General features: G+C 42.9%; 1 protein-coding gene across 1 annotated transcript in view; it reads right to left on the bottom strand.

Moving 5' to 3' along the window:
• Nucleotides 1–9,636: 9,636 nt before the first annotated feature.
• Nucleotides 9,637–27,146, bottom strand: part of kcnma1a (potassium large conductance calcium-activated channel, subfamily M, alpha member 1a) — a 137,553-nt gene continuing 120,043 nt past the window's right edge. Inside the window, exons 23-33 of the mRNA XM_061087402.1 lie at nucleotides 26,799–26,925; nucleotides 25,408–25,632; nucleotides 24,603–24,795; nucleotides 21,484–21,597; nucleotides 20,003–20,086; nucleotides 18,143–18,273; nucleotides 15,672–15,866; nucleotides 15,084–15,202; nucleotides 14,037–14,261; nucleotides 12,260–12,288; nucleotides 9,637–9,788 (exon numbers count right to left, since the gene is read on the bottom strand). Of these exons, the coding sequence (XP_060943385.1) occupies nucleotides 9,637–9,788; nucleotides 12,260–12,288; nucleotides 14,037–14,261; nucleotides 15,084–15,202; nucleotides 15,672–15,866; nucleotides 18,143–18,273; nucleotides 20,003–20,086; nucleotides 21,484–21,597; nucleotides 24,603–24,795; nucleotides 25,408–25,632; nucleotides 26,799–26,925 (1,594 nt within the window). The remainder of the gene's footprint in view (nucleotides 9,789–12,259; nucleotides 12,289–14,036; nucleotides 14,262–15,083; nucleotides 15,203–15,671; nucleotides 15,867–18,142; nucleotides 18,274–20,002; nucleotides 20,087–21,483; nucleotides 21,598–24,602; nucleotides 24,796–25,407; nucleotides 25,633–26,798; nucleotides 26,926–27,146) is intronic.

Below are 27,146 nucleotides of genomic sequence, written 5' to 3' on the forward strand. Positions count from 1 at the left end.
ATAAGGCTCAGTGGACTGATTAAAAAAAAAAAACTTTTTGGTTACAAAAACAGAGATGTTTAGGAGACTTTTGAGTGTTGGGCAATTTTGTGCAGATCCAAATTAAAAGCCAGATTTACTGAATTTCAATGTATTGTTGAAAGAGGACTATTGGGCCTTGGCGGTCATATGCTGTTAATAATGAAATGAATATCCCTGTGTCATGAGTAACATCAGAACAAAGACATTGTAACCCAAGCCACCTGAATTGAGAGTATCCTGATTTCCCGATAAACCACCAGCAATGACGACAGCCAAATCAGGGGAGTGTGTTTTTGTTTTGTCAGATCCAAACGATCCAACCACCAGCGACGAGCTCAGACAGGAAGATCCACCGACTTTTTCCAGAGGAGGACATTCAACACAAATTACAAATGGCAGCGGCAGGCAGAGAGAAAAAAAGAGAAAAGCCAACCTCTGCGCCTTTGTTGTTCTCCTTTAATTCTGTTAATCGCCCCCAGGTAAAGATTAGCTGCTCTTGCCAATTTAATTCAGCCTCAAATGATGCTGCTACAAGGTCACTTTTTCTTTTCTTCCTCTCCTCCTCTGTCTCTTTATTCACCCCTCCTCGCCTGCACCCCCCTCCCTCCTCCTCCTCCTCTCCTCCATTTCTCTTTCCATGAGCAGGATTGAGTTGTCATGTAGTTCTAATAGGCAGCACAGGGAATCATTAGTCCACCTCGGCTCCCTGACTGATGGGTATTTCACTCCAATCATCTGAGTACTGTGCGTGTGTTTGCGTAGGTGTGTGTGTGTGTACGTGTGTGCGGATCCAGAGAAAGAGGGAGTGAACCCCCCCCCCCCCTCCCACAAACCCCTCCACCCTCCAACACACACACATACAAGCACACAGATCCTCTGCCACAGACATCACCGACCACCTCCACCTCCCCCCCCACCCGTCCGCCACTGCATTGTGCGCTCGCTGCTATTGACGGAGTGTCAGAGCTGAGGGGAGATGTCTTGATCAACTTGGACACACCGGGCATTGATTTGACAAGCTGCTGTAATGACCTTCTTGTTTTGGTAAAGGATCACTGTTTATCTGGGCCACAACTGATGCAGCGAGCATGCCTCATCGTCATGGAAACTATTATCACGGCTGAATTGGGGGACAGGGCTCGCTCTTTGAATCTCTCTTTTTCTTCTTCCTTCCTCCCCCTGCCTCCCTCTGTCTCTGACACACACACACACACACACACACACACACACACACACACACACACACACGTATCCATATCACACGTGAGGTGACGCTTTGTGTGTATACGTGCTCCAACGTGATGTTAAACACTTCCAGGCCGAGTTGGCAGGGGTCAAAGGGAAACGCTATAATTGGTGTCAACATCTTTCACATCAATGTTATGGAAATCATTCCAGACTGAATGGATTGACTGAGAAGACTCAATAATCCTGAGACAGCTGTTTCATTTACTCGCCTCCTAGCTCTTTGGTGAAAATTATTTTAAATGCTACAGCTCATCGATTTGCTAAATGACCCATAATGTCATTTGAAATGGTTTGTTTTCGATCGAAGGAAAAAGAAAAATCAATATATTAATTCAAAAAAAAAAAAGATAAGAATGATCATTTTCGGGGCTTTCGAGGGAAAATGTTTTTGAACTCTCCGATTTTTCCTCGGGTTTAGCTAAATAGTGACATGGATTTTTTTTTTTTTTCGATGTGTGTGTGAATGATGATCCTCTATCAGCCGGCGCATGGTTTAAAGATGAAGGGAGCGATTGTCTTTGTTTGTGTGTTCAGGCTCTGGCACATAAACAGTGTGGTGCTCCATCACCTGGTTCATGGCCACAGGCGCGCCCCGCTGCTTTAAGAAGAAGACACTCCGCTGAGTCGATTTGCAGGGATCTCAGGTTCAGGCTGCTGTCAGCTTCTGTCAGGGCAATCAGAAACACTCAGCCTCCCCTGAATAGCCCACACAGCAGACGCTTAATATTATTGGCATTCTGACACCCCTCTCGCCGCGGCCAAGTGTGTAAAATTGCTAATAAGGGACATGATGGGGGCCACTGCATGTCGTCGCAAGAATGGGAAAAAGCCTGGCTCTTGTTGACAATTATCCAAATAACAGGATGAGGCGTCTGAGGACAGGTGATTCAAGTCCTCGGGCGGAATGGCGGAGAGGTTTGTTTTGGCAGGGAGGAAGTGGGGAGAAGCCGCGAGAGGTCACATGGTAAACGCCGTCCCTGTGTTTTATCCATCTGTACAAAAAAGGGATTTGCAGAGATCCGTGTATGGGGCTGTTTGGAAAAATTGCTGAAGACACCGCCCCACGGAGGAGGAGGCACTTTAACACTCGATGGCGATTCTGCATTATGTATGACAGTCATCACAGCTCCACTAAAAACAGGTAACGGTTGTTGACGTGTCAGCTTGAAGTGCGGCGGAGAACAAACTGCTTGTTTACCCAAACCCACCGTTATTAGTTATTTCTATTCCTCCCCCTGAAAGTCTCAATGTGACACGGTGATAAGGCAAACAGTATTCCCCCGGCTTGCATAGGGCAGGTAAGTCATTAGTTTTAAAGGCATAGTATCTCCAAGTCACAGAAGGACACGTTGATAGCGGAATAAAGTACACAATCGTAAACGTTTATGCCCGTATTTCTCACTGTATGATTACGTTTTTATGGTTCATATTCTGATACGGCTTGTTTTCCCTGCCAGCGCCGGAGCAATGAGACAGGCCCAGAGGTGGCATTTCTCCTCTGCTTTATGGGGGGAGCGATGCCTAAAGGAGAGTCCTGCTCGGTTTCATTCGGTAAACACACTGCCAGGCTAAATGGCTGATCAATCAATTTCAGTGGGATCGATCTGCATCAGTTCTGCCTGCATGCACCCACCCCGGAGCCACTTTATTGTAAATCAATCATTTTGAAAACATCTCACAGAGGGGCCCCGTGCTCACTAACAAGCCATCAATTCCGGCTGCCTGTGTAGCGCCCTTATCAGGCCACAAATCAACAGCCACACGAACATCTGCTCCATTTCCATCGCTTCTCGCCCCCCCCCCCCCCCCACCCCCCCCCCCCCCCCACCCCCCCGTCTCTTACCCCTCAGCCCGGTCCCCGCAGCTTGTCGTGTTTTGATGGTGTGTGTCTGGCGAGGAGGAGCTGCGAATCTTCACCACACCACTTAAGATAACCCAAGGGTAATAGTGTTTGCACATTTGAGAGAGAAATGAGGACAAATGCCAGGGTGGGTCATACGTTCTCCTCCTGACCGGCTTGTTTGACGCCGGAGTGTGAAATTGCACACTTCAGCTGAGGAGCATGGAGGAGAAGGAGGAGGAGGAGGAGGAGACTTATGAGATGGCCACTGATTTCTTGCCCGTGAGCGAGGAGTGGCTCCTTGTCTGAGGAGTCGTCCTGCCTCATCATAACACCTCAGAATTGGTGCCGCCCGTGATGGTTGAAGGATTCTCAGGAGACGGCTCAGTGCCCTTGACACGGGCGACACGGTGTTTCGTGCGCCTGTGTCTAGAAGCAGATTATTTCAGTTGGGAAATTGCCGCGTTACACAAAGGTTAACAAACCTCTGACTTTGTTTAATGACATGTTCATCGCCGGCCAGACTTTACTCCGACACGTCAAAGCTCCGACAAGCGGATTTACTTTCTCGATATATAATTTTCCCCCCGGAATAACTCCATCCACAAATCCACATTGAGAAGCTCCACATCCCGGTGTGACGCACAAACTCTCGCCGCTCTGACATGACAGGCACAGCGAGATACCTGGCGTGATGTCCTTTGCTCATCCGCTGTCACCGTCTGCAGGGTGGGGATTGGTAAAATACAATGCGACTGAGACTTCCCCCTGGTGATAGTCAAGGTCAGACACTGGGTCTAATACAATTTTACAGTACCTGTCTGTTCTATATACACTGTGAAGTGGTGGTGTGTCACGGGAACGCACAGGGTTTTATCTTGATGTTTGGTGCGGCTGTATTTCAAAAGTAATACGGGCCTGTGGTCAGTGGCCCATTTAACACAGACCTCTACAAGGTATTAAGAAGTAAGTTAAGGTAGTAGGAAAAGGAAATGGGAGGGTTCTGTTGTTCTACTCTTGCGAAGGCAGCGGAAGTCTGTTTAAACCACACCTCTACTTCTGGAGGAGTGCGGTGGCAGCGTCACTATTAATAATTAAAGCTATGTGTGTAAGATTTAGGTGAAAAAGGATCTATTAGCAGAAATTGAATATAAATTAATCCTAGTGGTGTTTTGTTGTACGCATGTTTGTTTTTCTTTACTTTATATTTACATCATAGCTGGTCCTCTCTACGGAGGCCGCCATGTTTTTAACAGTAAACTAAACACCTTTTGAGTTTTATAACAACTGAAGGCTCCCACAGGTTTTCTTTCATATAAGGGGAGGGTGAGTGAATTCAGCTGCAACATGAAACTTCACCACTAGATGTCACTACATTCTACACACTGATCCTTTAAAGGCAGAGTAACTGAGTCAGATCTTAATAATAATAATTAAAGAAGTTAGTGTTGTGTGTGCAAGTGGAATTTTAAGTTCATTAGTTGTTGAAACAATAGTTATACATTTTCTGTCCAATTAGTCAAAATACAAATCTTAATCTGGAGAGAAAATGTTGCCTGCTGATGATGGTAACACCTTTTTGACAGTTGAACCCTCAAAAAGATTTAGATTAGTTGTTGGTTATTAATAGTATTTTAATAACTTTTCAGCAACATTTGTATTTCAGCCATGTTGTTGTAGGTCAGACTGCTGCTTACTTAATACTGCTTCATGTCTGGTAGTTAAAATCTTATTAAATGGTTTAAATATACGACAAGTTCCAATATGTTTTCAATTTAAAATCTTGTATTGCAAATTAAATAGAAGCTGTAAGAAACATTTAGTGGACTGAAAAGTTAATTTCCCTTTGAAACTGAAGCATAAAATGGAATTTATCCACAAAGTACAAGTACCTTGAATCAGTTCATAAATGATACTTAATATCCCCTGTTGTCTGCACTATATGTAGTATTTCAAATAATGAGATAAGCATTTGTAAAAAATATTCCCTGTAACACAAATCCTCAGGCATCAGACTGAATGTTAGGTTTGGAAAATGGTCTGTATTTGTACAGATCGTTCACCATATTGGAATTTTTCTAGTCTTGCACTCAAAGCACTTTACAGTTAAGAAATGTTCATGCAACATTTTTCTTCACTGGAATAAAAGAAGAGGAGACTTTTTCGTTTTAGAACACAAATACATCCATTTTAATTTGAGAAAATACAAAAAGAAACCATGTACAATCTATGTACAAACTTTTTGTACAAGACAGTATATTTATCAGCAGATTATATTTGACAGAGTCAGGTAGATCAACTCAGCACCATCAAATAATCCAGTTTTTCCATCGCATCTAGAACACGTCCAAACTAAGTAGATTGCTATGTCAAACTCCTGTTTGCTGCAATGACAATGTGCCAACAAATCCTATCTGTGATACGCAAGAGCAATGTCCTGAATTCTTCCTGAACTGATAGGCAGCAAAGAAATTAACAAAAAAATTGCAACTTTCCTTTAAAAAAAAGAAAAACAAATTGCTGAATGCAATTTTAATGTATTATTAAGACTTGAGACCCACCTCCCATCCCCATAAATATTATATATTCTATTATATCTAGTACAATTCCCAGCAAATAAGTTATTATATCCATCTTTAACAGCAAAAAATAGATTAACAAAAATAATGCAACATACTGTAACAAAACGCATTATAGTCTTTGATTTGTTCAGCGGACAACAACACATGTGATGTTACAGGCGTGGGTCTCTATGTGCATCTCTCAGTCATCCTTATCTAACCGTTCTGGCTTCGGAGACCTGATGACCTGTAACCAAGCACACGGCGGAGAAAGTGTGGCTTGATGACTAGGTAACAGGTCCTCTTCACCTCCCGGATGCCACTTTTCGCTATCGTGGGACTTATTGTGGGTCCTCCTCTTGACTTAATGCACTGCCTGGCACTGTACTGACATGGAGGCATTGAAGGCTTGGATGTTCTCCATGTCAGCACAAGATAAATGTTCTCACAGTGGAACAACGAGCGGACTGGGCTCCCGCAGAGCGAGCCTGAGCCCCTGAATGACTGAAAGGATGCGTGCTCTACTAAACTCTTCATGGCACTTCAAAAAAAATAGAACACTCTAAAAACTTTAGAGGTATACAATGCAGAGACCTGAAACATCGAACGCAGACATATGACGGAGATGCAGGAACAGTGTGAGCGATGCCAGCCCCCAACGAGTCGCACAAACCAGGGTTCAGGTAGGAAAAAAGAAAAGCACAGCAATCAAGTGTGGTGGGAACAGCGGTGCGTTACTTTGTGAGTTTGCCAGGTTGCAGCATGTACTGTGTTATGTCTGAGCGATGCTGTGTTTAAGTTCAATAAACATACTCTGTAAACAAACGAGAAGCAGTCGTGACGGATTGTGACAAATAACGACAACGCTGACAGAATGGAATGTAAACCACGTCATAACACAAAGTTATAAAAACAGGAAAATTTAGGATGTTCTCTCTGTTGATAAGCTTTGCTGAGCTGGTGCTACCTTCCATCTTTGTGATGGCGGATCAAACGGATCAATATTTATCGCCTGACTTTTTCCACACACGTTTCTTTTGCAACATGACAATCAGTTTGTCGATTCTGTGTGTAATGAATCACTACCGTTACCAAATATGAATAGTTCCTTATTGTTCAGGTTATAGCGAGTTATGCCATTAACAACCCAATTACACACACATTTAACTCACGTATTTTTTTAAAAGAAAACTAGTTGCTACGGTGTGACGACGAGGTGATCACAGTTCAAAAGTTCACTTCAGGACAATGTGCATGAGGCTTCAGTATAGTTGCACCACAGACAGTGGTCTTTATAACGGGTTGAATTTACACATTAACATATTTAGCACTATATAATGTTATTATTACATATTCCAAAATGGTTTATTTTCTCTGTTTTTTTTTTTAGAATTACTTTATCTTTACAGCCTGGACAGGAGCATCACTGCAGCCTCTGTCATATTTTAAATACTTTTCAATGTACTGCAGTGTTTGCAGTCTTCCTCCTAGGGACCTAATTTAGGTCAAACGCATCTAATGAAGGTCGTCCAGTTCTGGCGTCCACACAGAGGGAGCGACTTTTCTCATTATCATTAACTTCTCTGATCCGCTCTCCATCTAAATACATTTACCCCCCAATACATAATCATAATTCCTGTACACCTCTCTATTTCCTCTGCATGTTCACAGCAAGAGAAAGCTCAGCAGTGGACAGATTATCTAGTGGACACGGCTCATCTGTGCAACCGAGAGCAGCTTCAGAAGAGCTACAGTGTGTTTCTACAAGCACTCAGGCTGGAGATGGTGGTTTCACACCGCAGTCTAGTCTCAAGCTTTATTTGCTCTGGAGTGATATAGTTTGTTAAAGAGGGGCAGTGCGTTAAAATAATAATACTTTGATTCAGTACGATGTGAACGAAACTGTGATATAGTCAAAGAAAATCCTGTGATATGTCGTTGTGATTAAAGATAATTATGTCTTTTTTTCCATCATCTACAGTAAAGTACCTCTCACTTGCTTCTCGTCTAGAAAAATAAGTAGAAATTGAGTATGTTTGTGGATACAAAATAAGTATGTTTTAATGTATAAATTCAACTACATATTTGTATAAAGTTTGTGTATTCTGAGCACAAGGCTTCCACCTCCATCGCTATCACAACTGGTTTTGGATCCGTCAGCGACTAAACATGTGAAAAAGAAACTCTTATCGATGAAAGGCTGGAGTAAAGGACACAGGCGTCTGTCCAGTGTCCTTGTTAGCGGTCTGTGGCGCTGTGTTGCATTTCAAAGACCCCACTACGTTTGAGCATTTCCCCCAAGTTGGAGGGCCGAACTCTGCAGCTTGTAACTCCTGAGAGTTTTGAGGCGTGTGGCATCTGGATTGGCGACAGAGAACATCCAAGCTCTTTACTGCCTCTGTGCCAACCCTGTGCCAGGCAGTTGCTCCGATCAAAGGAGGACCCACTGATGCCCACTTTTGTGCAATATGTGGCATTTTTTTTTCTCAGATATGAGTTTTTTTCTTTTCGTAACAGACAAATAAAAACATTCAGAGGGGACACCACTCTTTCTGTGTGACCCCAATTCTGCTGCAGGTATCTCGCGGCGAACCGTTAGCGGTGGGCACGCGGCTGCTGTTCGTGTCGGCTCAGCTCAAACATAGTTGGGGGATTTTGGTTTTTGACGTGACATGATGTTTTTGTTAGAGGATCCAAACCGTCTATAGATTCTTCTACCATGGCTAAAACCCCTCATGCTGTTCCTTCAAAGGTGCACCATCACGTAAAAGCCGATGGGGGGGTGGGGGGGCGACGGCACTGATCAGTACAACACTAGAAGGATGAGTGGCTGCGATGCAAGCACACACACACACACCCACACCCACACCCACGCAAACAAACACACACACACACACAAACACACAGCATGTACATAAATGCTCCTGAACCCATGTTGGACCGGGAGTTTCCCGTCGTCTTCATGTTCTCAGGTTGATCGACTGCACTGCATCTGTTACAAAGGGAGGGGGGGGCTCAGGCACGTATCATGCGATAGGAGCTCGAGAACAGTTTCAGGCTTTATGATCTGACGTATCAGCAGAAGACATGTGGGTACCAGAGTTTCTCTTTCAGCCAGCACACCCCCACACTGCACTGCTCTCGGAGTGCGTCGACTAAACTGCTTTGCGTGATGACGTTGTCTGCAGGACTCTCACCAGGGAAGTAACAAACCTTAAGCAATGACATGGTGTGTTAACGACCTAAGAGCGAGGTTAGTATAACTCTGATGCCAAGCAACCCTTCCTTCCTTCCTTCCTTCCTTCCTTTCCTCGGAGTCATTTTCTTTTGGGGTGGGGAGGGGGGGTGGATGGTTCCAGTTCGGTCAAAAGAAACTTTTTTTTTTTCTTCCCAGTTTTAGTGCAAATAGAACAGAAGCAGACCGGACGTATGAAGCTGATGACCCCAGCTGGTTGGACGTCTGGGCGAATCTTTGGGAGATGATATGATCAGTTTATCGCGGCAACCCTCATCCTCCAGTAACCAGGCGCGACAGCCGTGGGGTCTGGTCACAGGAAGAGGTGAACTATTGCAAAGAATTACAGGAAGTACTTTTCTTTTTTTTTCTTTCGTCAGCTCTTAAAATAATTCCAAAAAGTGCTAGGGGGGAGGGGCTGTACAATCCTTACTTGATTGTCATTATGTACATCTCTATGGATACATTAATAAATAAAACAAATGTCCAAGAGCATGGAAGTAACATTAAAGGTATACACATAGGAGGTCCCATCCAGTTTGGGGTTCCTGCCGAACCCCTTGATTAGAAGAATGAGTGAAGAGAAATGTGTCGGTCTTCATCATCATCATCCTCCTCTTCCTCTTCCTCCTCATCATCATCATCATCATCCCTCCCTCTCTGGTGATCTCGTCCCATCTCTCTGGAAAGAGCGTACAGATGTCTGCTGAGTCAGCAGGAAAACCTGGTGTTCAGCATTCATCTTCGACCTCTCTGATTGGTGGAATCAGACTACTGGTGGATTTGTATTGGTTGACTTGGTTGGCCATGTGAGTGCTCATGGGCTTGATCTGAATGTTCCGTGGGTAGGCGTTTTCTGGTTCATCTGTAAACCATTTCTTTTCTGAAGAGGAGGACAAGGCAAGAGAAGAAGAAGAGAGAAAAAAGAACAGTTAGTTTGAATAAAGTGTGCAACATGGGAATATTTACAACCACAGGGCCTCAGTTTAAGTGATACATGTGCAGGACATTCTTATATGTACATGAGGTCCAGTTTGAGATTGTTCTGGTGTATGAAGTCACTTTTTTATAGTACTTATTTAAGTGGCATATGTTATAACAAGGATATAATCTGTCAGAATTATAATAAATCTTGAATTTGCATTAAACTGCAAGGTTGATTCACCCAAATTACATAACCAGTATTAGTTTAATTCACAGGTTTTAGGACTAAAAGACATTTCAAAATGACGTCTAAAAGAAACACCGTCACCAGCTCATTTCAGTGTCACTTTTTTCTACCAAACAAATAGTCCCAATAAAACATCTGTTGTTTGGAACGAAGACACTAACAAAGAAGTAAGTATACACAGAAAATCGTCAAAATGGCTGGAGCAGTGCAAATTGAGTTTAAAGGAGACAAAGCAAAAGATCTTGAGTTCCTGTTGTGTTCAGGAGCAAGCCACACATTGGTCAGTCTGTGTAAATTGCAAGAAAACAGAGTGTTTGCAAAGTTGCTACATTTGAAGTATGAGCTGGAAAGAGAAACTTAATAAATTGTCTCAAGGGGGCACCAGAAACACCACAAATGAAATCCAATTCACTTCTATTGTATGTGGGCAGAAATGCCAGAACTGGATACTTCAAACGCTCAAGCTCAAGAGAGAACTTCAACTTCCTATCACAGCTGTGCAACTTGCTCCAGGTTGTAATTTGGGTGAGCAACTTTTCGACACTACATCCTAAACACATTGCATAGCAAAGCTCTGCTCTCATGCTGATAGTCGTTATGTGAGAGAGGAGATTTGAGAGTTTAAGATGTGTCGTTTTTCCTAGAGAAGCTTGTCATGTTTAAGTATGCGATGAGAGCCCTGATTCTGAGGGAAGGGAGGTGTGTTTGCTCGCTGTCAGAAGTTTGTAAACTCTCTCCCAGCACTTCACAGGCATCTCCAATGCCAATCAACATGTCACTTCCTTATGGGTGAAGTTGTAATATCAAATTTTAACTTTGCTATGAGGAGCAAACCTGCGTGTGTGTGCACCTGCAAGTGTGCAAGTGTGTGTGTGTGTGTCAGTGAGCTTAAGGCTGCAGGGCTGTGTGTTACAGCACAAGCATTTGATGTTTAGAATTGTGCCGGAGGTGAAGCAAGATGTCTGCCATCTCTCTCCGGAGTCTGCTGCTGATACGGTGAACTTAGTGATGTCGCCTCAAACCATCATATCAGGCGCAACGGGTTTCAAGCAGGAAACTTACAGGGCTCATTTCCCTCCCCTTCAATTTAGACTCCATTGGTCACACCTCCCACTTTCTTGGTGTGACCGATGGCACCAGGCTGGACACACTTTCTCAAAGTTGCGTGAAGAAGTGAGTTATTTGGCTGCATCGGGGGGGGATTTGAATCAGACTGACCTACATGTGAGCTGCGATCTAGGTTTTATCCAGTCGGGGAAACATGTAAATACCCTTTGTTGTGTTTTGATTCTGATAAAATAATAACTTTACTACTGTACTGCACTTAATAACAGCATAAATACGACATCCAAGGCTTCATCCATACTATTGCGTTTTCATCTGAAACTAACTAACTACTAATACAGCTGGAAACGACGTGACATCCACGTACTCCGGGCATGCGTGTCCCGCTGGGCACAGGAATTGTCACAGGTTGCACAAATAATTGCTATAATTCATTGTAAAATGCAAAATTTCACTGCACAACAGCTGTCAGCAGCACTTGTGATTTAGTATCTTCAGTTTGTTGCATTAAGGATTGGTAATCGAGGCTAATGCCTGGAGTTTTCTTCCAGAACGGGGTCATGTGATCGGAGCCTGACGAATCAGCAAAGGCTACCTCGAGACCGAAAAGTAGCGTATATCCGTAGCAATAGACGTTTTCAAACAAAAACGTAGAAGTGTGGATGTAGCCCGCAAGTCTCCTACAGTCGTCTGACAGCATTCAGTTGGAGGAAAGATGCACAAACACACACAGACCTCTCACACAATGCAAACCATCGCAAGTTGAAATAAATCATATAAAAAATTTAAAAAAGGCATGAAAAAAATGACAGAAAGAAACAATGTGGATTTTTGTCTGGAGGAGGAAAAGAAGGGTTGACGTCTCAACCTCATGCAGTGAGGAGATGGTCCTGATCATGGCAGGGAGAAGGCAGGAGCAGCAGCAGACAATTTCTTTGCTTTCCAGATGAAAGCAAAACTTAAACTGAGGCATGGTTCACTTAACATCTGAAGAACATACAAAAAGGATAAAGAAAAAACAAACTCCCGTCCTCATAACAATGTCCACACGGGACATGGTTATGATCAGAACCCCAGGTAAAGGTTGCTAAGTCATGCAGAATCGTTAACTTGCATACCTGGGCCCATTCTATTCATCCTTGTTGCACTTCAAAAAGAGAGGTAAGTAATCTACTGTAAGTGATTAGTATTTACAGTCAAAACACAACTGACAAGTGACTATAGGCTTACATGTTGTTATTACAATATTTCGGCTATATAATACATCTTAATTTTAAGATGTATTGAGGGCGTATCATCTATCACTTTGTAATTCTCGTAACAAATCTGCATGCTTTTAGAATACGTCACGATTTCAAATTTCAGTTCCTGTGAATTTTCCCTGGTGAAAATTAAAATTCAATCTGTCACCTCCATAGTTTTGTGGGGGAGAATAGGATTTATATATCACATACACTAATGGTCAAAGGTTTTCGAACACCTAAATCTTTCCAGCTTTTATTTATTTTCAAATGTCAAAAAAAGAGATTTAATAAAACTTACCAGAGACACAAGAACTACCTACATTGACAGAAACAACCTTTTAGAAAGTTTTGTTTAATTTGGACTTTTTAGTTATGTCCAATTTGGTCCATGTCCATATTGCTGACATGGAGGAGGGATGATGTATGACCTATACTGCATATAGCCACTAGGTGGCGACCAATATACTTCGGCTTCACTTGGGAGAGCTGTTATGTCGTCCATCTCTACATACAGTCAATGGTTACTACCGGTATGCAGTACTGTTTCTCACAGTGCAGTATTCTTCTAATAATACAGAAAAGGTAAAGTAACTCAGTTTGCTCCAACACTGTCTTAGTATAGATATAGTTTTATATAGATATTTTCATTAAGTTTTATTGTCATCTATTTAAAGGAAACTGTAAGTAAGCCAATGCCTTACTCTCTAAAAAAAGGTTCTGCTTTGTTTTTTATGATATTTATATTTATGCTTTCATTTATTGCAATTAACATTAACATTTCCAAGTTCTATGTGTATTGCTTGAGCTGCTGAAACTTCAATAAAGACTGAAGAAAATGTGGATGTCCTAAAACTTTTGACCAAAAGGATTTCACAAAATCTGACGTAATCTCAGAATGTTATACCAAACAAAACAGGCTAACGAGGACTACCAACATGACCATGCAGTGAAGCAATACAGATGCACCATGAATAACAAAATATCAACACTGCTAATGAGGAATGAGCTTATGAGAAGGAAAATGCTCTGTTATCGATATCAGCGGGTAAATCACAATATGTTACATCCATGATCAAGACAAACTGATCATGTGGACAAATATCCAACAAACTACACTTATTCACTACACAAATATTACGGGTTAGACACAAAACGACTTATACTAGGACAGATACAACAGATACGCCAGACAACATACCACATGTGTGTTGTGTGGTATTATGTCATTTTATTTGGATGTGGTCGAGACTTTAATTGTCAGTTTATTTCCAACCACAGCGGCGAAGCCATCGAGAAAAGTAGTTTTACTGTTTATAAAGCCCCAAACTTAATTTGTCTTGATATAAATAAGCTCAGCTTTCCACAGAGCTAGCTCATGAAATTTGTTCCTATAATGTAATGACGGCTATGATGTGAGAGTGAAGACCACATGCAGATGATTAGAAAGGAAACACTGGACATGGACGCACAACACGAGTCACACAGACAAACCACACACCAAACAAACGCAGATATCATCAGTGCACGTGTCACCACAGTCTACACGCAAACACAAACACACACACACACACATAGGATTATAAAAAACAGGTCAGATATAACACACTACACATGCAGGCTGAATCTCCAGGGGGCGTGTGAGGGCACGTACTTCTGTTTGTCGCGGGTCTCCCGGGTCTTACTGCTGCGGTTCTGCCGGTTGGACGCTGGGATGGAGTGGACGGAGGAGCTCTTTTTGCTGGAGGAATGGGAAGAGTGGGAAGAGTGGGAGAGGCTTGTCCGCGACTGGCCCGCGTTGTGGTCGAACTGCATGAGGCAGAAGATCAGGTCTGTGGGCACCAGCTCAAACTCGTATGGTGGGTTTGTGATCACATATCTGAAGAGAAAGGTTAAAGACACGATTAAATGTTTATGATCCTGGCGTGAAGGCAGGAAACAGTGAAAAAAAAAATATATATATCACATTTATAGTAAAGAAGATTGGGATTTTCTTTTACCAAACTGACATCCTCATCTCGGGAAACATTAAATAAATAATATCTATAAAAATTGCTTTTATAGTCTTTTTTTCAGAAAATATACTGAATGTAGTTATGATGTAAAAGTTTGCATATACTTCATGTATATATTATGATAATCATAGATTCATAATAGTAAAATAATCAGTAGTGAGCCTGTTTGTTCACTACAGGTCCCAATGGGTCCTGGAAACAGGGAATTGGGGCCGGATCTGTACTCTAATCTAAACCCATTTATTATGTAGTCTACATTCCAAAGTAAATATGGATAGATGCAGACAGAACATTATTGGTTTTGTTCAATTAAAGGACAATTATCAACTTACTGTATATGATTCAGCAATTTCTATTTGCCCTGTACAAATGTACATTTTACTATGGTCATATAATACAGTATAGATGCAGTATTGGAATAGCTGCTATAGTCCTGTCTTGTGTTTTTTGTAAAATTGTATTGTATTCTATATTCTTATATTGTAATTAGTCTGTTTTAAGCATGGTATATCATTCCATCGTGCTCATTTCACATCTACCTCAGTTGTTTTGAAGCAGCTAAAGAAACCCTGCACTGCGTCTTCCCATTGGAATTAATAGAGAGCTATATCTTTAACACAAGTAACTCATGTTACATAAAATACATACAAATTCTTTGTGATGCTCAGTGAACAGTGTGGTTTTACCGTTTTGTACACTGGGTTGGTGTACTGATATGTGCATCTCTTAATCTGTAGATTCCGAAACACAGCATGTTGTAGGTCTTCAGCGCTTTACAGAATAAGTCTCCGTAGCAACCACCATCCTGAGGAACGACAGCACAAAAGACCGCGTCAGTGTGCATTAGGTCAGTGGCAGTGACAGTGATTCTCTGTAAAGTTCTGGTGTAAATTCAATGTCATGCATTGCTGAAGGTATTTTAATACAGGTGAACATCACATGTTGGCAGCGCAGACTGAAACAATCAGGGAATGTTTTCAAATTATGTCTCAATTCATCCAAGAAAATAAACTGAATTACTTCAGTTTTGAAAGTTTCTATGACAATAACAGAAATCTGTAAAAACAAGGTTGGAACCAATCAAATTTGGGATTATATTTTGGTGGTGTCCATTGTTCTATGCAAAGCTCTCCTCCCTCTCCGCCCACCATGGCCCAGCTTTGCGTGATCACTGTTCTTCACATCGGATTAAGAACCGCAAGGAGCGGAGGTGGCCAGATGTGTGCTGCTGGGTAGTGCCAAAATGTGTCATCTCTGCTTAGGCATCCACTTACCCCCAAGTCAGCAAACGGCCCGTCGTACAGGGCTAGCTGGGCGACGCGACACCTGTCTCTGTTGGCCAGCGTCTGCGGCGTGCTGTAGCCGCCTCGGAGAGCGTTCTCCTCAGCCAGAAGAGCCTCCAGCTCTGGTGTGGCTCCCCCTGTGACCAGCGTCCGGATAAGTGTGAGAATGTTGTCATTGAAATATGTCTGGGGAGAAGAAAAGAGGGGATATGTGTAAGCAGATGACATGAGAGTCTGGAGTAGGGCGGTAGCAGATGTGAGGACGGAACACAGCCCTGGTTATGTCAGCCCTCAGTGTGTCTCGTCATTCTGAAACGACCGAGAGACAAAGAGACAGGCGATGGGAGACGGGAGATTACAGAAGACTTTCTGTCATGTGCATCGTTCCGATGATGCAATACGTTGGCCCGGTTAACACCATTTACCTCTGATGTTATCTTGTGAAGCAGTTACTTTTGGTTTTATTTACTCAGATTATCCGTCTTTGAGATTTGTGACTATGACCCGATAAAAAGGAGGCAACAGGACATTTTTTCATCCAACCATTAACAATTTTCTTTTATTGTTACTTTTTAAGGTGACAGATTAGTTTATTCTGGCCATTTCATTTATTTAAGCTTTAAGCGCCACAAACCTAATTTATTTTACTTATATTGTTTTGTGGTGAGGGTAGAAATCTCAGAGAAAGATGTCTTAAAAAGAAACAGAGCAAAAACAATTTCAAAGCTAGATGCCACTAGATATTTAACAAGATATATTAAAGTAAGCTTGTGATCCAAGCTTTAATCCCCTCAGGAAAAGCTCATAGGGTCATGTAAAAAGATATGTAAAAAATTTGAGAGACACGGTCAATTTGATAATGAAATGGAATCGCCTTGTAATATATAAACCAATAGTACTTCAACACAGCTCTTCTCTCTCCCCCGTGCACACTACTCTCTGTGCTGTATGACGCCCGCTCTCTCCCTTCTGAAACAACGATTTGACTGTGCACCGCGGGTGTCAGGTTCTCTTGTCCTTCAAGCCGATCAGGACCTGCTTTTGCCGCGCGCGCAGACAGCCCATGTCACTCGGCAGCCGGGCCAGAGTGGCAGCTCCTCTCCCCGGGCCCCTGACAGGCCTGCAGAGCCTCATGATGGATGAGCACTGTCCATTAGCTGCGTTCACCTCTGACCAGTGCCAGACTACAGCTGACGCCTGCTCTGCTCCCCGCTCAGCTCCGGTCTGCACGCCCCTCTAACCCCTCACTCACCGAGAGGGCTGCTGGAATTAAGCCATCACAGCCAGGGAAAAACACAGTGGGTCGTGGGGAGGGTGGAGGAGAGGGATTTTTTTCTCTCTCTTCTTACTGACTTTTTTGTCTTATTTCCGCTGTTGTCAGAAGAAGAGCGATTCTTTGACCTGTTCTAGCCAAGATTGTGTTGTCGCTATTATGCTAACTCTCAATAGTCGCTTCCTTTAAAAGACCTGATGTGTCTCTCGGAGGTGAATCCATAACACTTAAAGATGAGGGGTGATGCCAACAATCTATCTTTTAATGTCGGTGGAGCTGGCAGGTATGTGTGATAACTGTGCGGCTTCATTTTATTTAACCAACTTCTGCCTTGACTCATTTTAATAGATTTTCTACTTTAATGGTGACTTCTGTCTGTCTGGTAAAATATTCTCTATTACTATAAACGTGAGTATTTAGGAAATAATCCACAATCGCAGACTCACAGAGAGCATGTACATCCGAAGAGATTTTTTTCATCAAGACTCATGAACTATTCTCGGAGAAATCAACATAATTGGGGAAAAACCTCATCTCACATTCTCACAATGTTAAAGAAAGTGTAAAAATCGTTTCCGCCCCATGAACTGCACCAGAATTGAATGGTTATTTCCCTGACTCATACCATATCCTTCCACCAAGTTTCGTGCCAGCTATCAGACAATCAAACTCAGTAGAAACACGGCCTCCTTGGCAGGAGTGAATGAGAAAATAGTCTGTGTTACCATAAACTTGAGTGTTTAAAAATAAAAGCTCCAACTACATCTGAAATAAGTGAAATGCGTATTAAATAATATAGTCGTGACCACCATGATGGAGTAAAACAACAGAAAGAAACTACATTTTGGGGTTTATCAGCTTCTAAACTTTTCTCAGGTCCATCTTTTGAGACTCTTACTTCGAAGTTGCTCACCTTCTCCCTTCATCCTCCTGTTTCTAGAAGTGCAACAACATGCAATTGTTACCCGATGGGCACAGCTTCTCAATGTACTTTGTTTGAAACGCCTCTCTACTTTTTAACTTGTTTTCACATTCCCAATAATACTCTCGTAGCATTTGAATTGAAATAAGCCCGATTATGAAGTTATAATCAGGAAACAACAATGTGTGTGGCAAAATGTGTGATTCCAAGGAAGCGACTTTGAGGTTTGAGAAAAACACTCCCAACGCAGCGTGCTGGTGAACTCACAGCGCTCATCAGGGAGTCGAGCACACTGACAGCGAAGGCTGTGCCGCAGGCGAAGGGCTGAGTGAGGTACAGCTCTGTGTCTGGGTCATCATCATCATCTTGGTCCAGGAACTGAACGTTTGAGTCGTTCACTGAGAGAAGGGAAACACAGCGGAGTTAGAGACGGGCGCTGTGAAGAGGCAGCAGCCAAACACACACACGCAGACACCAACACACCTGAGAGTTCAGCGATGTATACTTCTTTTATTTTTATTTATTTATTTTGCTTCTGTAAAAATTTGGATATATAATGGCAACGTACAGAAAAGTCTCAGGTATGTAAGGTATTGAATCCAGGGTTCTAGCTCCGAATATAATGTAACATTAGATGCACATTATATTTTTGCTTCTACAAGAACTTCATTTCTTATCCAAACAATTGACACATTTTCACCCTAAAACACAGTTTCAATGAATCACCAGTTCAAACATAAACTTCTCATTATCTGTAAGTTTCTGTCCACATACTGTTTCATTGTTTGGAATGTGAAAAAAAGTATTTTTTATTTTTTAAGGATTATAAAGGTATTTAGAATATTAAATCCACATGCAGGAAGCATTTCATACATTTAAACAAACCACAATTTCAGAAGAAAGTATTTCATTATAATATGCATACATAGTGATAACCATTGTAGAAGTCTCGGTCTTAAAAGTATTTTGATCTTTTTGTTAAATAACTGCAATAAAAAATAGGTGATATATGGCTATATATATAAAATAATGACTGTGTTGCTTGATTAAACTGTAACATTTTAATACTACATACTAAGTGGGACTTCAACAATGGCTACTTGAGAAAACCATGCACTTATGAATTCATGCTATGTCTTTCTGAGGTTTCCTTGATAGATGTGTTTTATTCCACATCATCACCTTGAGAGAAATATTTACCTGTCCCCTGAAAGTCAAATTAAAGCCAGGTAACAACACACTTCTTTATCTCAAGATTAATAATATATCAGGTCTGCTAAATGACCTAAAAGGCACAGTGTAGATGGAACAAGTGAAATAACAAGGATGTCTTTCTCTTTTTCCTCTATGCGTAATTGGTGGAATAAAAAACCTTAAGTGCTCCCTATAGTGTGCGTCTTTTTCCTTGGACTGGATTTCTGGCAGCAGCCGGCACTGAAGGGTCTATGAACCATTGTTACTTTGAAAATACGAGCATCACGCAAGTTTTTGTTTGACTCCACCAATATCTGAGCTTCAAAGATATGGTCTGGAGAAGACAAAAACAAAAAAAACTAAAAAGAAACTGGAATATGAATTTAAAAAAACAAATAAATAAACAGCTTAAAAGATTGTTTGATCTTAAGTTTTTTGTTTTTGAAATCTGATTTCTTCCCAGGCTTCCTGTGCGCTGTGGAACAGAAATGTCAGTCAAAGAGACAAGGGGCTGATGCAAACAGGCCCGGGCCAAAAAGAGTGGTTTGGAGGGGGGGTATGGGGGTGGATGTGGATATGTGTGTGTGTGTGTGTCTGGAGGAGGGATAGGGATGGAGGGGCGGGTGGGTTGCTATGAAAACAGCCACAAGGACAGACCGAGCGTGATCAAAGCCGGGCGATGCTCTGCAAACGCAACTGGAGGAAAAAAAAGAAATACCCCAAAAAGAAAAAGAAAAAAAATCATTACAAAAAAAGGGGGCCAAAACAAGACAGTCAAGTTCAACCAGAGCGAAGAATAAAAAAAAATGTGTTCAAAGTGAAGCCATGGGAGCAGCGAGGGCCTTGACTGCAGCCGGATAAATCAAGACAAGCTGATGAGGAGCGGAGCGGTGGAGCGAGCGAGCGGCAGCGGAGGACAAAGGCTCGGCTCACCCAGCTCTGTTATCATTTGTATGTTGGTTCCACTCTTTTTGTCCTGACTGAGTGAAACCAATGGCAGTAGTTTGCCAGGTTTAGCTAATGGCGATGAGACAGGTGCGGAGAGGGAGAGGAGAAATGGTGTCGTTATTGAAGCAGTTTTCCGAGAGAGCGCGATAAAAGGCATTTCCGCTCGTCTCAAACTACACCGGTGTCAACTCCGGGGGAATTTACTCCCGACGCGTTCACGGTTGTCCGGCGTCTAAAAGTGAATCGCCGTGGATTAGAGTGCACAAAGCCGGAGCTGCCGCGGCGGTGTGCACCACCACAGCAACAATAAATTATTTCATGGTAAGTCAGGGAAAGGGATAAACAAGGTCTTATCCATAAACACACCTACTTTACACTCCACGCAAACAAAATTGATCACGCAACTCAGATGAGGTGTTTTTATGGAGCAACTCGACTCTAATCTGCCCCTGGCACCACGAACCAAACATATGACAATGTAATTACAGAATGTGGTCCCGGTGAGACGTGCAGACACCCTCTCCCCTGCGTGCGCTCCCTCCTTCCCGCACTGAAGCACAATGCTATCACAGCTAGCCGTGAAATTCGTTAGCCGAGAGCACGCGCAGGCACAACGCCGCGGCTCAGGACACAAAACCGATGACTCCCAGCGTGGATAGCATCTATGGTTTCGATGGTAGCGTATGCAGTCGGCGGCCTAATAGGGAGAGCCTCTCTGCAGGTAATGGCTGGCCCGGTTACAAGTAACATTAAGTAGCTCCTTTCTCTTTCTGGCCTTTTTCTTAGCCGGGCTCATGCTCCATTGCTCCCTAATTGGGTCAGGGGAGACAGAGTAGCCAGTCTCTGGTGCTTTAGAAGGCCCCTCAGAGATCTGAAAGTTTCATGAGTCCCCAGCACCAGTGGGAATACAGCCACTGCCATTGTTATTAATAAATGGACCCATTTTGCAACCAAGGCAGTTTTTTTTTTTCTTCTCCTCAACCTTTTCACTCTCCTTCCTGTTCTCCCTCTCTCACCCTCTCCATCAGGCTGAAGTTTCTCCCGTGCATTAGTGGACAAATTGCAGGAGGATGAAGCTATCGTCCTAAAACCGCCTGTCCAATATCAGAGGTCCACAATGTCCCGAGGAGCAAAGACATCTTCCTCTGTTTGCCGCTAACAGTATCACCACTCGACCAGTAAGTGGTCAAGAAAATTACTAGCCGAATCCAATCATTCACGTACGAATAAGAACTTGAGTTGGGCAAAGCTACAGATAACATAAAAGTGAACAAATATTCCACACCGAGCATTCCTGAATCCGCTCGGCCTTGAATGAGTCGGAACTTTTGGTAGCGGCATGAAGTGGAAGGGATTATCAGTTCTTTGTGTCTATGTCAGCAAATGAGTTAATGAGTTGATCTGAGGTTATTGGGTGTGTGGCATGCGACATTTGCACTTTAAAGATGATTGGAAACGGCTTTCACCTAGTTCTGTGATGATGGGGATGTTGGATCCGGTGGTGACGGAAGCCTGACGCACGAAGCCATGTACTGGACTGCTGTCTGGAGATGACCGGTCCATTCCAGGAGGCGTGAAACCTGCAATACAGGTAAATGGAGGACATGAGTAAATAATACAGAAAGATTCATAAAGAGATCATGGAGAAAAACCCTGTCCAAGCAAAAAAAAAAAAGTGCCTCTCATGTAGGTATCATAAGCATGAGGAGGTAACCTGGCACTCTGTATCAACACCATTATACATAGTGCATGTCAGCTCACTCAGCAGGAAGTTGTTGATGTGCGCTTTCTGTGTCATTCAAATGTGTGGATTGACAAAAAAAGGGAAAAATGGAAGCGAAGGCTGAGTGAACAAGGGGCCGTCTAGAAATTTGCAATATGGATACTGTGCTTTTAGGGGTCAGCTAAGACATATTTAGCATTCACGTCCCTCCATCACCGGGCCGACATCAATTTTGTATGTTGTTCATTTTGTTCCGATAAAATTGGTGAAGTGGATCCTGAAAACCTTTTATCGGAAATGGCGTGGCTCAGAACCACGAGGCGCAAGTGCAAGTGACAGGACTATGAATTCACATGACTTCACATTTTTTGCATTTCCTCAAAGTGACAAGTAAACACCTTAAATCTGTAATGCTATATGCATAATGCATCACCTGTGTTTTGACATCCATCATTTAGTGCTGACTACAGCAAAATGCCAGCTTATAGTGCCACCACCAAGGAAACATAATGCAGGGAATATATTCAGGTCACAAAGTTTTTAAAAGGATTGCACATTTTTCCATGCGTGTGTGTGAGTGTTTCTTGACAGAAAAGACACACACACACACACACACACACACACACACACACACACACACACACACACACACACACACGATGAGCTGCTTACATTACAAAAGAGATCTTCCGCCCTTTGCAACCGAGAAGACACCAATAGTTTAGTACACAGCAGGAAGCACACACTGAACTGAGGCATGGATAATCATTACTCTTGTTATACCAATTATTGAACTTGGAGATAGCGGAGGTTTGACATTTTGAGTCGACCAGGGAGCACGAGCTTAGACAGTGAAAACATCATTTTGTCGATGTCCATAAAGGATGAGGTTCACTCCACCGGAGAGTGACAGCAAGTTTTTTTGTGTTTTGTTTTTTTTGGGATACTGCCTCTAAAAACACTGCTCTTATTGTATCATAGTGAACATGAAGACAGCACAGAGCTGTAGAGGAGCCGTTTCCATTCGGCGGCGGGTGTACAGCAGAAAGTGATTGTTGGTGAGAACAGGGATACATGAGGCCTGCTGCTGAGCTGCTTTCAAAACCTGTTAGCTTACAAACAGCTCAGGAAGTTGCAGTGTGAGCTGCAAACAGAGAGCTGCATGTCTCTCTGGGACAGAACCAGAGCGTTAAAACGCCACAGAGCCGAGATGGGTTTATCTCAGCGATCATCGTAATCCTATGTTAGTGAATTCATGTAGGAATTAAAATCCCCACCTATGGCAAATAAAATACTTTTAATATTTGTATATACGCAAGTCTTCTATTCTTTTATCAATTTTTTTATAATCAGTTTGCACCGTGACATTTTATAAAAAAACATTCACTCCACCAGCCGGCGTTTGAAAAGCAGCCTGATCTCACACCATGTCTCCTCCTCTGGCTGTTGCCAGTGTGAGGCTATAACCTTGTCTACCGACTACAATGCACAATAGACATGTGAGATCTGGGTTACGTACCCCCTTATCCCTGTAGCCCCCTGGGCACAGCTATGCTCTGTGGTTGACTACATGCTACAGCAGCCGTGAGAAGCTCTCCCCCAGGAAACCGCATGTTTATTTATTCATTTGCACCTTCTTGTTTTAAATTCCACAGACAGAGTCTGAATTGGAGCATTCAGGGAGGAAGGAATCCCAGAAGCAATACCTATGATACAATAGCAGCGTCTGGGTATGTGTGTGTGTGTTTCCTCGTGTATGCATGATTGCATGTCACCGTGGAGTGTGTGTGTGCTTTCTAAAGTGAAGTATTTATCACTGAAATGGTTGGTTGATGTAAGACCCAATTATTGATGACAATAGGCTCCATCCATCGACCCTGGGAGAGGATATAGGCAAGTGGGCTTCATATCGAGGTGGCTTTCTGTGGATACGGCTCCCAGGAGCGGCAGGCTCTCAGATTTACCCCTGCTTATTGTTCCTCAGTGGCACCACTATCGACAGCACATCACTCACTCAAGGCTGGAGAAATAACAGCATTGGCATTCTCCTAAAACATGTGGAAGTGCTCTGCACTAAAAAATAATGGCCTCTTGGACCTTCAACTTTGATTTGTATTTACAACAGTCACTGTGGTGGCTCTAAATAGTACTGAGCTCAAGGCATGTCATGCCTTTCAGGCTAATCATAAACTGAGGATTACCTGTTTGTGGGTGTGTGCGTGGATAGATAGCGTTGGCATGAGTGACTGCTTGTGTGCGATGCGTGCGGACGAACACACAACCGAACACGAAGGTGTGCGCACGCCTGTGTCACTGTTTTGTTGTGACTAATGAGGAGCAGCTGAATTGGCCTGCCTGGTGATTTGTACTGGCTGCTTAATGATGATGAGGCCTGATGGGATGCCAGGTTCGTGTGTTTGTCTGCAAACATCAACAATCTGTTCCAGACGATCCACCAGACACCAGATCAGGGGGAACAACATCAAGTGACACAGTCACGTTGATTACATCATTATAAAGTATTATCAAGGACAAGGAGCAGCATGTAATTACCAGGGACGCCACTGAAATCAGCAGAAAATTATATGGAGTAAACACTTTTCAACGGCTTGATGGAACAATCAACACAGTCGTCAGGAGTTACAGTTAAGTCTGTTTATAGATGCCATTTACAACAAACTTGAATTTCAATTAAGGACACTTAGCAGACTGTGCATGACAAACTGCATTCCCCTCTCCCTCAGCTCACCCTCCCCTTTTTCCTGTCATCTTTTCCCATCTTTGAATACTGTCTTCTCTCCCTGACACAACCTGTCCTCTCAGGGCAGCCGTGCACATGCAGTCCAATAGGACGCTCCTTACCTTGGGAATTAGCCTGTAAGACCCCGATGCTGTCATCAAACTGCATAGATTTGATGTTGAGCGATGCCAAGATGCATTCCTTATCCTGCAGTGAGGCGTCTTCGATATTGTTCTGATTGGCTGACAGGATTACACACATGTCGCAGAGGTTGATGTTGACAGCCCTTAAATCCGCCCGACTTAATGGTGTACCCTTCAGGGTGAGGAGAACAGAGAGGGAGAGAGCGAGGCAGAAGGGGAGGAAGCAAAGATGCGGGGAGAGGAGAAGAGACAGACATGGGGGACAGAAAAACAAATTTAAGAAGTGAGCAGAGTGGAGCTCTGGGAAATTAGTTAACAAGTATTCTGGTTTGGAGGCGATGACATTCCACTGATCTAACCGGGCACTGGAGAATCAGAGACACGGACTAATCTAAAGGCTAGCCTGCGCTGAGGGCTGCGTTTGGGATTCTCCTCTGATCATCAGTCAAGTCAGGCCTAACAAGCTCTAAGGCGGCGAGCCACGCCATCTGTGATGGGCACTGCAGCTGCAACACATAAACTCCATCTTGGATATACAGGATGCGTCACTGCTCTGGTAAAATGAAGAAGAGGGCTAGTTGGGGTGGGGGTGGGGGGGTTGACTGAGCTCGCAGAGAGAGTGATCATTCAATTGAGTAATGTGTGATCACATCAAGCTGACAATGCCTCTCAGGATTTCACTGTGCACGTAACTCAAAATGTCAGTCACATGCACACACACACAACCACAGATTCTGGGTTTCAGATTCATCTCCCGTGGCGGGGGGGGCACTGGTGCACTCACAGGTAAGATGGAGACCTTGGGGAAGTTGTGTAAAGTTTCCCACTCTCTTCGCAGGTAATCCAGCGAGCCCACAAACACTATGGGCTTCAGCTCGTGGTAATGGAAGTTGCTGGCTCTTAAAGGCATCACCAAGTTTCGCAGCCCCACCAAAGCGGACGTGACATCCCCAAATATACAGACCACTACATGGCCGCTCAGCACCGTCATGGAGGCTTCACTCCGGGTCTGCAGGGAACATGGGGGGTGGATAGGGAGAGAAGAAGAGAAAGAGAGGGAGGGATGAGTGGGAGTGCAAACAGAGGAGTGAGAGACACAGAAAAGAAATTAATGCTGTTAACAGAAAAACGGGCAGTGTGCATGAGGAGCCAAACCAACAGCATTTAAAAGTCTGTTGTAAACTGTTATAAACCCACATTAAATAGTTTGTTAACCAAGCTGAAACATACATGATTAATTCCTCATCTATTAACAGGCAGCAACATTAACATTAACGAGGATTTGGTTAACTACTATTCTGTTTATAAGCAGTTTATTGGATAATCAGGAATTTCACACAGCAAAACCAAAATGATTTTTATCTAAGGATAGTTGGCTGAAAAATGCAGTTTGTAAGATTTTAGGCACATACAATATGTATGTATATATGTATGCAAGCATTCTGTCATAAAACAGAAACGCATAAATAAAGATCCTTTATGTCGTAAGAGAACAATGCAAATCCTCTGCTTACAAGATCTGTCGCGGCAGCTTGATGTGCATTTCACTGCCAGTTTGTTAAGAAAACTAAAAGCAGCCAGTTTCAAACTAAAACTGGTTCTTTGTTTACCGGAAACATGAGGTTAAACTAGGAGCATCGATTTGATCTACTGGATAAAATATTTTGGAAAATTATCCAGAGATCAGGTCCAGTGACCACACTCTTGCAGGAATATTCCTCACCCTCCTATTAAATTAGAATAAAAACCTGAATGAAATCTTTCAAGAGAAAAAGTGTAAAAAAAAAACAAAACAACCCTGAATCTCATCTATAAAGGTTATTTAATTTGATTTGGACACCAAACCCATCACCCTCAACCTAAATGCTTACAAACTGCGTAGCAAAAACATCAGAGCAAACCCATGCGTGGAGAGGAGCTGAAATGCTGTTCACAGATCTTTGGAGGATATATACATATATAAAAAACAATAAACTCACCTTGAAACAACAGAGAGGCATTGAGAGAAATGTCAGTACATATTAGTATGTGACTGTGTTGCTACAGTAACGAGGGGATACCTTTGCTCCTGAGCATCACTTACTTTAACTTCAGTTCTGTTGTTGTTATTTTGTGTATATTTTTATTACATGTCTTTATTGCACTGCACTTACAAAGCTCTTGCCCCGAACTCACCAGGATGACTTTTTCGATCTCCTTAGACGGGCACCAGTGAAACATCCCTGTCGAATCATACCTCTTCACGTTCATGTCCATGTTCTCGATTTGTTCATTTCCAGGGATTGAAAGTGGATCGTGTCGACTGAGGAGACAAAACAACACGTGCACGTTAGCACATTTTTGTCAAATGACTGCGGCCTCGTGGTCGAAGCGGCAAAACCACCTGGATTGTGTTTTGAGATCCACACAGTAAAGTCAGATCTGATTAAGATTCTGCTTTATTCATCGCTTCAACTGTTAAATGCCGGACTGCACAGATCAAGGAGCAGTTCACATTTAAAAACAACCCAAGACACATTATCC

Source organism: Limanda limanda, chromosome 15, assembly GCF_963576545.1.
Source record: "Limanda limanda chromosome 15, fLimLim1.1, whole genome shotgun sequence".
In the NCBI taxonomy this organism is placed as follows: Eukaryota; Metazoa; Chordata; class Actinopteri; order Pleuronectiformes; family Pleuronectidae; genus Limanda; species Limanda limanda.